The 12769-nt window shown below is 36.9% G+C and overlaps 1 protein-coding gene across 7 annotated transcripts in view; it reads right to left on the bottom strand.

Annotated features, from left to right (window-relative positions):
• CA10 (carbonic anhydrase 10) overlaps nucleotides 1-12769 on the bottom strand; it is a 619992-nt gene that overhangs the window by 509426 nt on the left and 97797 nt on the right. For all 7 annotated transcript variants that reach the window (XM_067717557.1, XM_067717555.1, XM_067717562.1 and 4 more), the window contains one exon: nucleotides 1501-1575. In XM_067717557.1, coding sequence (XP_067573658.1) covers nucleotides 1501-1575 — 75 coding nt within the window. The remainder of the gene's footprint in view (nucleotides 1-1500; nucleotides 1576-12769) is intronic.

Below are 12769 nucleotides of genomic sequence, written 5' to 3' on the forward strand. Positions count from 1 at the left end.
CCAGAATGTATCCAGTATTATCCATGAGCATTTCAGTCACTATGGAGAATATTACTAGTTTAGCAAGATTTATAATCTGGCAGAATGCCCTTTGTTGCTCTAATTTAATAATCACGAAGCATAAAAATATTATTATAAATGTAATTTCTGGGATGTCTTGAATATGAGAAGAAGATTCCTCAGAAAAAAATACACAACCTTCTATCGATTGGAAAGGGATGCCCCCAATTGTAAGTGTAACATGTCATATATCTATATCATGCCATATGAACACATCTGTGTCAATTAAATTATTGTAAGAATATTATTAGAAACTTGATCATATCTGGGTGAATTAATCAAGCCCAGTTTCTATGCCCACTGGGCCAAGACATAAATGTATCATAGTACATATCATAGTAAATTTATCAAGTTAATAATACCAATTTATGAAACTATTCAGCAGTCAACTGGCTTTTCCCTGGGTCATTCACTCTCTCTCACCATGCCTGCTTTCCTCTTAATGAAAAGCTTCAAAGGTACGTATTTATGTCCCACAATACAAATGAAAAAAGTGATGCTCAGAGGAGTTTAGCAACTTGCTTAGCTCTGCACAGCTGATATAATGAACTATACAGAAGGACAGGAAAAGACGACATAGCATCCAAGAATGAACCAGGTGACCTGGGGGCACCGCTCTTCCCACCTGCCACTAACTACAAAGACCTCAACTGACACTTGACCTCTGTTTTCATTGCCTGATTTGGAACCCCACATTGCCTCCTCTTGAGAGCTTTATCTCTTACCCTCTCACATATAAGCAGTTAAAAATACTTTGAAATATCTCACCTGCCTTCCCTTCCATCCTTCTCTTTAACATTCATGCTCTTTCTCTTTCCTCTTTCCCTACAATCTTGAAGAAGCAGAAGACTGAGGACTATAATTAGGATAAGAGTAGTGGGGGAAGACAACGACACTCTACCTTGTCTCAAAACTAATGTTATGGTATGTTTCTGGCTTTAACCTGTCTTCAGTTCTCTCCTCCCATGCTGAAAACATTCACTTTACCTATGATTTTTTTACCTGGTATTTGGCCCAATCTGCTAAGTCCTGACCGTGAATACTACTGAAGTGACATCAGAGACGGCGTGCATCCCAGCAAGCCTCATTGCTAGTTTTCAGACTTCCTGTTTCATTAACATTAAAAAATCACTCTTTCTCAACCAAATTTTAGCATACAGAACCTCAACCCCAACTCTTGCATTGCCCTCTCCCTGACACAGCCACCTGTAGATGGAAGGACATTAAGATGTAAGCACAGATGGAAAAACGTAGTCTTGGTTAAATTACCACTCACTTAATAAACTTTCTCTTGATGGAGGATTCATCTAACACATAAGTCAGACTATGATGCCTTTTGCAATACATTCCATGCCATGTAGCAAATGCAAAATTCTGGAAATAATACTACATTTCACTCAAATTATTTTCTTAAAAATAAAGTAATAAATGTGCATTTACCTGGGACAAAGCTTCCCTGGACCACCTCCTTGTATGCCCACCAGCCTTCATGGATTTTTGGTGAGTTCTGTTGAGCTAAAGCAAAAACAAAAGAGAAAACAGACTAAGATGAAAGCAGAGAAGTACTGTGTCCATGTTGTCCAAGAAAGAAGACTGACTATACGTAAAATAATTCTTTTCTACCCATAAGTCATACTACAAACTGTAACAGCAGCCTACCACATCGTTATTTTCAAACTGATTATTAACCTGTAAATATACTGTCATAAAGTTTTATAAAAAACACTCAGGATATTTCTACTGATGAGAAATAGTAAGTATGTATTTAAGCCTATTTGAATTGCCCTGTCACTTATCTCTACCTCTATCTCACCTCTTTTCTTTACCTCTCCCTACACACATATACACACACACATCCATATAAGGAATACCTATCAGTCTGACTGAAGCATCAATTCAAGAAACATCATTTAAAAGGAAGAAGGAAAAAGAAGCCCCTGGATAGTTGAGTACTGCAACTGACAAAAGTATCACTGAAAGCCTCTGTTCCATGAAGAGAGTTGCAAAACTTTTTGTTCTCTCTTCATCTCCAATCATTGTTTCTTCAACTACCCCATCCACTCAGATGTGGAATTATTTAAGATTTTAGCAGGCAGCAAGATAATCAGACCGTCTGAATCAAGTCTATTATAATGATGGAACTGTAGAGTTTTCATTAGCTTTCTTTAACATGCATTGTGAATGATCCAGATTCACCCTGCAAAAATCAGTCAGCCTAAGCAGGGCCCACTTGATGCCCATCAATTACAAAATATAGGCTAGAACTGAATACAGGCTAGAATTGAAGAAAATAAAGACATTTTACATAATATGTTTTCAAATTCCCAGTCTGGCTACCTACTGCTTGGCAATTTGGAAAGACAGGGCAGCACATTTAAAAGGCACCTCATTTAAAGTTCTGCTATACTACTACAGTAGTTTATCTGAGCTAGAGCACCAAGATAAGTACTGCATTTCCATTTTAACGTCTCCCAGCCAGATTGTCAATAATCATCTTGTTGTTGTTTACATCTGATTTCCCGTGGGTGGAGAGCTAAGAATTTCTCAGAACAAACGGGTGAACAGAAAGCAGCCTTATTTTCCACTGTGTTCTCTGCTTCTCTTTGTCTGTGGATTTGGATTTCCTTACTTGATGTGCAACCAGCCCCTGGGAAAAATCCAGCTGTCTAATAAAAAAAATTGTGTTGACAATAAATGCTGTCATCACTGTCAGATGACGAAATACACATAGCAAAGGCCCTTCTTTTGATAGTAAGGAAAAACTATTTCAATTTTATACTCCTTTTTGTTGTTGTGGCAGTTCCAACCACAGAAGATGGGTATAACCTAGAATCACCTTACACACTGGGCCAGACCCAAGCAAGCTGACATCAAAATTTGCATTGGGAAATAAATAAAGAAAAAAAATGGTGATGGAGCAGCGTATATTACTTTCACTCAAAAGACTTAGAATGAGATCATGGTTAAAAGGCTCAAAGGTAGTTGGAGCTGAAAATCAACAGAAGGAAAGTTACTAACATTGCTGATTCCAAGAATCTCTGCAATTTGGATTTGCCACAAATTCTGATGTCATAATCTTCACAAAATTTCTGTTCACCTGCTTTTCCCAAGGAGACCATGTTTATTGCTCTCTCCACACCTTTGTTCTACTCTTTTTTTTTTCTGGAATTCCATCTTTATCTACTTATTGACTAGTCTTACTCAATCCTCAAAGCCTTACAAGTTCTCACTCCTTTCAGTAAATTTCTCCTATCATTCTACCTCCACTGTAGCCCCTCCTCTCCCTAAATTTCAGGACTTTACTGTCCACTGATTATTTGTCACTTGAAACATTTATTGAGGTCCTGTGATTGTCAGGTAGTGTTCTAAGAATCAAGAATACAAAGTTGCTATTTTCCAAAAACTTACATTCTACTGGAAGGAGACACAAAAAAGCAAAAAAAACCTGAATTAAACTATAAGAAGAATAAAATCTGAGAAAACAAGGCAAAAGAGTCATATATCACAATGTTCATTGCAGCACTATTTACAATAGCCAGGAAATGGAAGCAACCTAAGTGTCCATTGACAAAAGAATGGATAAAGAATAAGAGGCACATATATACAATGGAATATTACTCACCATAAAAAGAAATGAAATTGAGTTACTTGTAGTGAGGTGGAGGGACCTAGAATCTGTCATACAGAGTGAAGTAAGTCAGAAAGAGAAAAACAAATCTGTATGCTAACACATATGTATGGAATCTTTAAAAAAAAACTGTTTCAAAAGAACCTAGGGGCAGGACAGGAATAAAGACACAGACATAGAGAATGGACTTGAGGACACAGGGATGGGGAATAGCAAGCTGGGACGAAGTGACATTGATATATATACATCACCAAATGTAAAATAGATAGCTAGTGGGAAGCAGCTGCATAGTACACGGAGACCAGCTCGGTGCTTTGTGACCACCTAGAGTGGTGAGATATGGAGGGTGAGAGGGAGACACAAGAGGGAGATGATATGGGGAAATACGTACACTATAGCTGATCCACTTTGTTATACAGCAGAAACTAACACAACAATGTAAAGCAATTATATTCCAATAAAGATGTTTTTTAAAAAATGGATTAAAGACCTATTAAAGACCTAAATGTAAGACTGGACATTATAAAACTCTTCGAGGAAAACATAGGAAGAACACCCTTTGACATAAATCACAGCAAGATCTTTTATGATCCACCTCCTAGAGTAATGGAAATAAAAACAAAAATAAACAAATGGGACCTAATGAAACTTAAAAGCTTTTGCACAGCAAAGGAAACTATAAACAAAATGAAAATACAACCCTCAGATGAGAAAAAATATTTGCAAATGAATCAATGGACAAAGGATTAATCTCCAAAATGTATAAACAGCTCATGCAGTTCAATATTAATAAAACAAACAACCCAATCCAAAAATGGGGAGAAGACCTAAATAGACATTTCTCCAAAGAAGACATACAGATGGCCAAAAGACACTTGAAAAGCTGCTTAACGTCACTAATTATTAGAGAAATGCAATTCAAAACTACAATGAGGTATCACCTCACACCGGTTAGAATGGGCATCATCAGAAAATCTACAAACAACAAATCCTGGAGAGGGTGTGGAGAAAAGGGAACCCTCTTACACTGTTGGTGGGAATGTAAATTGATACAGCCACTATGGAGAACAGTATGAATGTTTCTTACAAAACTAAAAATAGAATTACCATATGACCCAGAAATCTCACTACTGGGCATATACCCAAGAAAACCATAATTCAAAAAGACACATGCACCCCAATGTTTATTGCAGCACTATTTACAATAGGAAGGTCATGGAAGCGACCTAAATGCCCATCGACAGATCAATGGATAAAGAAGATGTGCTACATATATACATTGGAATACTACTCAGACATAAAAAGGAACGAAACTGGGTCATTTGTAGAGATATGGATGGACCTAGAGACTGTCATACAGAGTGAAGTAAGTCAGAAAGAGAAAAACAAATATTGTATATGAACGATTTGCAAGGTAGAAGTAGAAACACAGATGTAGAGAAAAAATGTATGGACACCAAGGGGGGAAAGTGGTGGTGGTGGTGGTGGTGGTGGTGGTGGGATGAATTGGGAGATTGGGATTGACATATATACACCAACATGCATAAAATAAATAACTAATAAGAACCTGCAAATTAATTAAATTAAAAAAAAACACAAAGTAGTAGGTTGTTTAGGCTTTGTATTCCTGGAATTGATCTAATCATTTAGATAATAGCAATGACTAAATCATAATAATAACAATAATAAAAAATATTAGATAGAGAAACATACTTTGCAGTATAATTAAATAAGTTGAGGTAATAGAGAATGACTTGAAAGACACATTAGATTGTGTAACAGTGATGACTTTTCAGATTTTTGACACTCAATCTGAAATTTAAATGACAAAGAAGATCTGACCTCAAGAAAATCAGCAGCTGTAGTATTTCAGGTGGATTAAAATATCCTAAGAAGCCAGGCAGGAGTGGCTTTTCCCAGAAACATAAATGTGGCCATTATGGGTGAACCATAGTGGATGTATGAGGAGAAAGGGTCAAGATGAGGCCTGATGATTTAGGTAGTAGTACAGAAGAATGATGATGTTGGCTTCAACTAGCATAGTGTTGGTGAAAATAGAAGTAGATGGACCCTATATATATATATTTATACATATTGCATAAAATATACACATATTTTATTTCTCTGTATATTTCAGGAGATGAGTGAATAGTACTAGCTGATGAGTTGAATGAAGGAAGTTAAAGAACATAAATCAAGGATAACTTCCACCTTTTTTGTCCTGAGTGACTAGATGTTGACAGATATTGAGATAACAAGAGATACTAGGGGAAGAGTAGCTTTGAAATGTGGAGTAAAGATCTCCATTTGATAAGGCTAGTGAGCAATTATGGGGAGTTGTTAAGTAGGCAGTTGGATATAAAAGGAGTTCTGAGGAGAGGTTGAGAGGAGATATACATTTATGACTCTTTGACATATAAATGATATTTAAAACCATGAGTTTAGAAGAGGTCACCAAGAAGAAAGTGAAAATATGTAGAGGGACAAAAGGGACACAGAATTGAGCTCTGGAATATTCAATATTTAGAGGTTAAACAAAGGAGGGAAATCCAAAATGAGATTAAGAGGGAGAGGCCACTAAAGTAGGACAAAACAAAGAAACAGGAGAGAAAATAGTGGTCTTGTGCCATTCCTTTATTTTACACACTCTCTCTCTCTCTCTCTCTCTATTTTAGAAGTTTTAGATTTATAGAAATGTTACAAAGATAGTACAGAGTTCCCATATATATCCCATACCTATCTCCTTTATTACTAACTTGCTTCATTACTACATTTGCCAAAATTAATGATCCAGTGTTGACACATTATTATTAGCTAAAGTCCACGCTTTATTCAGATTTCCTATGTTTTTAACCTACTGTCCTTTTGCTGTTCCAGGATGCCATCCAGGATCCCACATTACATTTAGTTATCATGTCTCAGTCTTCTCATGGCTACAACAATTTCTTCATATATTTTAAATTTGTAATTTCCCCATAGCCCTATCTCTCTAACTAAACTAAAACTATCTCAAGGGTAAATGGTGTGCCTTGTCTACTACAATGCAGCTCATATAATAGGTGTATTGGGCACAGTATTTAATGAATATTTGCTTAATAAATCTAGGAATGGAGAAAGACATGTAAAGCACCATTTAGCAATGCTATTCACAGGTTTTACAGGAATACCCAACTTAAGACTCCTCTCCACTTTTTCCCTAAAATAAGTTTCATGATAAGTAGTTCCTAGACTTTAAGAACCATGTAACTAAAATAATAACAATAGTAGAACACAAAAGAAAGGGGATATAAAGATCAGCTCTAATCTCTGTAACTGTAATAGTGTAGCTATAATTTTGTTTTCTGCTTCTTTCACCAAATATTATGTCATGGGTTGTTTTCTCCATTCTTTTTTTTTTTTTTTTTTGGTACACAGGCCTCTCACTGTTGTGACCTCTCCCATTGCGGAGCACAGGCTCTGGACGCGCAGGCTCAGCGGCCATGGCTCACAGGCCCCAGCCGCTCCGCGGCATGTGGGATCTTCCCTGACCAGGGCACGAACCCGTGTCCCCTGCATCGGCAGGCGGACTCTCAACCACTGCGCCACCAGGGAGGCCCTGTTTTCTCCATTCTTATATTTAACGTGCATATAATGGTCCTTTTAGTAAATTTGCCATAATTTCCCCATTATTGCCTGCCTATTGGCCATTTGGTTGTTTGAATAGTGCAATTAACTTTTTCAATTCCAGAGCATACCCTGCTCTCCCTCTTTCAGAATCTTTCTTTAGCACGTATACCAAAATCAGGGTCGAAGAACAAGGCATAAATGTATTTAACTTACTTCATACAAAATGTATAGCAGTTTGCATTGCCATAGTAATGTGTTTATTTTTTAAAGGAAAATATTTGGGTAACAGACAAATAATGATAAAATAATGCTAATCCATTTAAAAATAATTTTGACTTCTGACAAATAGGCAATTAATCAAGAAGCATTGTAGTTCTGTCTAATGAATGATTCTCTTCTGACACAAATTCATGAGATGAATGTTTCAAAGTGAGGACACATTTTGTATTTCACTTTTTTACTATTATTTATCATCTTAGAATCAGGTATAGATGCATTTTCCATAAATATTATAGATCAATTTGGTAGTAAAGTCTATTCATGTTTTAAAAGATGCATGAAATTTCAGACCCCAAAAGTTTAAGTCCATGTCCAGATTCGCTTGGCCTCCCATAAGTCATAGCAATAAGGAAAATGTATGTGTTATATTCAGAATACTAAAATGGTATTAACATAATAAATCAACTTTTAAACCACAGTTGATAAACAATTGATAATTTCTAAAATCAATGAGTTAGTCAATTGTGGGATTAATCTCACTTCACACATAACTTGCAATCACAACTAATAGCTTTGAATGAGACTAAAATCTCATATCTCTCTTAAGCTTGAACTCAGCAAGGCTAAGTCAAATGAAATGAAAGGAAACAAGCAGAATTACTGGTGTCTTTTTTTTTTTTACATCTTTATTGGAGTATAATTGCTTTACAATGTTGTGTTAGTTTCTGCTTCATAACAAAGTGAATCAGTTACACATATACATATGTTCCCATATCTCTTCCCTCTTGCATCTCCCTCCCTCACACCCTCCCTATCCCACCCCTCCAGGCGGTCACAAAGCACCGAGCTGATCTCCCTGTGCTATGCAGCTGCTTCCCACTAGCTATCTACCTTACATTTGGTAGTGTATATATGTCCATGCCTCTCTCTCACTTTGTCACAGCTTACCCTTCCCCCTCCCCATATCCTCAAGTCCATTCTCTAGTAGGTCTGTGTCTTTATTCCTGTCTTACCCATAGGTTCCTCATGACATTTTTTTTTCTTAACTTCCATATATATGTGTTAGCATATGGTATTTGTCTTTGTCTTTCTGACCTACTTCACTCTATATGACAGACTCTAGGTCTATCCACCTCATTACAAATAGCTCAATTTTGTTTCTTTTTATGGCTGAGTAATATTCCATTGTATATATGTGCCACATCTTCTTTATCCATTCATCCAATGATGGACACTTAGGTTGTTTCCATCTCTGGGCTATTGTAAATAGAGCTGCAATGAACATTTTGGTACATGACTCTTTTTGAATTATGGTTTTCTCAGGGTATATGCCCAGTAGTGGGATTGCTGGGTCGTATGGTAGTTCTATTTCTAGTTTTTTAAGGAACCTCCATACTGTTCTCCATAGTGGCTGAACCAATTCACATTCCCACCAGCAGTACAAGAGTGTTCCCTTTTCTCCACACCCTCTCCAGCATTTATTTTTTCTAGATTTTTTGATGATGGCCATTCTGACTGTTGTGAGATGATATCTCATTGTAGTTTTGATTTGCATTTCTCTAATGATTAATGATGTTGAGCATTCTTTCATGTGTTTGTTGGCAGTCTGTATATCTTCTTTGGAGAAATGTCTATTTAGGACTTCTGCCCATTTTTGGATTGGGTTGTTTGTTTTTTTGTTATTGAGCTGCATGAGCTGCTTGTAAATTTTGGAAATTAATCCTTTGTCAGTTGCTTCATTTGCAAATATTTTCTCCCATTCTGAGGGTTGTCTTTTGGTCTTGTTTATGGTTTCCTTTGCTGTGCAAAAGCTTTGAAGTTTCATTAGGTCCCATTTGTTTATTTTTGTTTTTATTTCCATTTCTCTAGGAGGTGGGTCAAAAAGGATCTTGCTGTGATTGATGTCATAGAGTGTTCTGCCTATGTTTTCCTCTAAGAGTTTGATAGCATCTGGCCTTACATTTAGGTCTTTAATCCATTTTGAGCTTATTTTTGTGTATGGTCTTAGAGAGTGATCTAATCTCATACTTTTACATGTACCTGTCCAGTTTTCCCAGCACCACTTATTGAAGAGGCTGTCCTTTCTCCACTGTACATTCCTCCCTCCTTTATCAAAGATAAGGTGACCATATGTGTGTGGGTTTACCTCTGGGCTTTCTATCCTGTTCCATTGATCTATCTTTCTGTTTTAGTGCCAGTACCATACTGTCTTGATTACTGTAGCTTTGTACTATAGTCTGAAGTCAGGGAGCCTGATTCCTCCAGCTCTGTTTTTCGTTCTCAAGATTGCTTTGGCTATTCGGGGTATTTTGTGTTTTCATACAAATTGTGAATTTTTTTGTTCTATTCGTGTCTTTTGAGAGGCAGTGTGAAATAATGGAAAGTACACAGCAACCTGTAACTAAATCCTAAATTTATGACTGAATTTTGTGTCACTTTGAGCAAACAATTTCATCTTTTAAATGCTCAACCCACCCCCCTCCCAAAAAAAAACACCTCAGTGTCCTTACCTGAAAATTGGTAATAATTATGTTGAAGGGCTGTCAGAAGGACAGTCAATATGAGACAATACTTTGTGCTTGATATATAACATCTATTACTTTAATTATTTGATGTTAGTCGTGGTGGTATGGGGCGGGGGGGAGGGGCAGTGCAACCAAATGCCAGAAGGGGAATGTGGCAGAAGCCGAAAAGTAGAAAATTGCTCAGAAAAAGAAACCAGGAATTATGGTATAATTTTACTTGAATCTGGTTGAAATTAAAAAAAAAAAAAAATGATGGCCTGAAGAAACATGATCTGCACACTCTATCCTCCAGATCCTGAGCCAACTCATGGAAGGAAAAAAGATAGCCCTGCCTGACCAAGGGAGAGTTCAAAAGCCCCTGATGACATTCATGACATTTTCAAGTCAAAGTATAGTCACCAAGGAACCTGTGAAAACAGAACTGATTCAGGGAACTCATGCAGGTAACCTGTGCTATTTGCTGGGACAAAGCCTAATGCCCAATGGGGCTGCAGGGAAAGCAGATAAAATGACCCATTGGAATCAGCATGGTGGGAAATAAGACCATACGCAACTCTTAGGAAAAGACCAGGTGGTTTTATTAATTTATTTTTTTCTTCATATACCATCAGCTCAACATCTTTTTCTCCTTTCAAATTCTGATCTACTCAGTATTTGCTTATCATGCACTATATGACAGGTGCTGTCACATACTTTATAAGTGGTAGAGCCAGTGAATTATGAGGATATCTGAGTTGTGTAGATGACCCAAACTAGAGTTCCATTATTTAAGTAACAAAGACAAAAGAAAAGTTTGAAACTTGAATTATCTGGACAGTTGTAGCTGGAAAGATTTGCTCATTCTACCTATCTCAGCTACTATTTCAGTAAAGATAATTCAAAAATTTATATTCCTCACCTGGATATTTCATTCTAGTTCTATCCAACCTTTCTAGCAGCCCCCTAGATAAGGTATCGCTCCATGATCATAACAATTCTCTTTTGCCCCTGTGACAAAGACAGTGCTAATAATTCATTTTCCTCTTCTTCCTTAACAAGAGAAGCCTTGGTTTTTAGTAAGGCACATTGACTTCTCAGAATAAAGACTACATTTTCCTACCTCTCTTGTAGCTAGGTGTGGACATGTGATTTAAGTTCTGGCCAATGAGATGCTAGCATGTAGCACATCCAAGAAATGTTACAGGGAAATGCTATGCCTCTTCTCATCTCTTCCAGGATGCTAGAATGTGGACATGATAGCAAGAGCTCAAGTAGTCATCCTGAACTATGAAGCAAAAGCCTCATTTCTAATAACAAGATAGATGGAACTGGAATGCCTACATTTAGAAGAGAGAAATAAACCTTCTTTGGTATTTTCTGTTACTCACTACTGACAGTAATCCATATACTGATACACACTCACCTCCAATACCCAAGGAATTAAGACATTGATCCTACTTCTGCTGTAGCTCTAATCTATTTTTTACTATACATTTATATACTACCTAGACAGTGGTCCTCAATAATTACTTAAATGAGTAATTACAGCTGCCTAATAACAGTACATCTTATCTCCATGTTCCCTGATGCTACCCCACTATTAAGACCCCTTTCCCTAAAACAATGCTTTTCTCATGTCTTTCATTGCCCCTTTAAAATTCTTTGATGATTTGCAACTATTTACAAAACAATATCCACACTCATTGATCATAATTCAAGGATCACAATGATAACCCTGCAATGACTCCCTTTTGGTTACACAGTGATGGGCAAGTGATGTTTTCCATGCTCTGTCGGGTGTGGTTAACTTATGTTTTCAAAACTCACTCTAGGGGCTTCCCTAGTGGCACAGTGGTTGAGAGTCCGCCTGCCAATGCAGGGGACACGGGTTCGTGCCCCAGTTCGGGAAGGTCCAATATGCTGCAGAGCCTGCGCGTCCGGAGCCTGTGCTCTGCAGCGCAAGAGGCCACAGCAGTGAGGGGCCCATGTACCACAAAAAAAAGAAAAAAAAATCTCACTCTAGTCTCCTTTGAGATTCATTTCTCTGTGCTCTCAAAGAAGGTATTATATACTTCTGCTTTGTTGTATTGGGTTGGCCAAAAATTTCATTCGGGTTTTTCTGTAATCTTACACATTTTACAGAAAACTCCGAACAAACTTTTTGGCCAGCTCAATATACACTATTTTCTTAAATTATCTCTTCATGGCTTTATAATTCTGACAGAACAGGTGTCCAGTAAATATTTCTAAACTGAAGTAAATTTAAATACTTTTTTTCATTGATTGACCCTACATCCTATTTGGACTAAACTGTCTTCTCTTGTTTATGTGTCATTTGCTCATGCTACTTATTTTTCCTGTAACATCATTTTCATCACTGAATATCCAAAGTAATTCAATTCTTCAAGTATCAGCTCAAAGGCCACTTTCTCCTTGAAAACGTCCATGTTCCTTCTAGCTGGAAGAAAGCTTTTTCATCTCTGAAGTTTCTTACCAATTTATGTATAACGTTTCCTTTCAATCCAATTCAACATGATTCAATTCAATTCAATCCAATCCAAAAATAATATTTAGAGTATACTCACGATATTTTACTACCTATTCTAGGTTACTATTTTGGAAAGGCTCACAGTTCAATGAGAAAGAAAGAGGATACATTTCACAAATTTGAGGCTAATGTTTATGCAATATATTAGTTAAGATAATGCAAGTGATGATAATGCTAGTTTATCTGCTGCAAAAAGTAAACTCT

This window comes from Pseudorca crassidens, chromosome 19 (genome assembly GCF_039906515.1).
Source record: "Pseudorca crassidens isolate mPseCra1 chromosome 19, mPseCra1.hap1, whole genome shotgun sequence".
NCBI lineage: Eukaryota > Metazoa > Chordata > Mammalia > Artiodactyla > Delphinidae > Pseudorca > Pseudorca crassidens.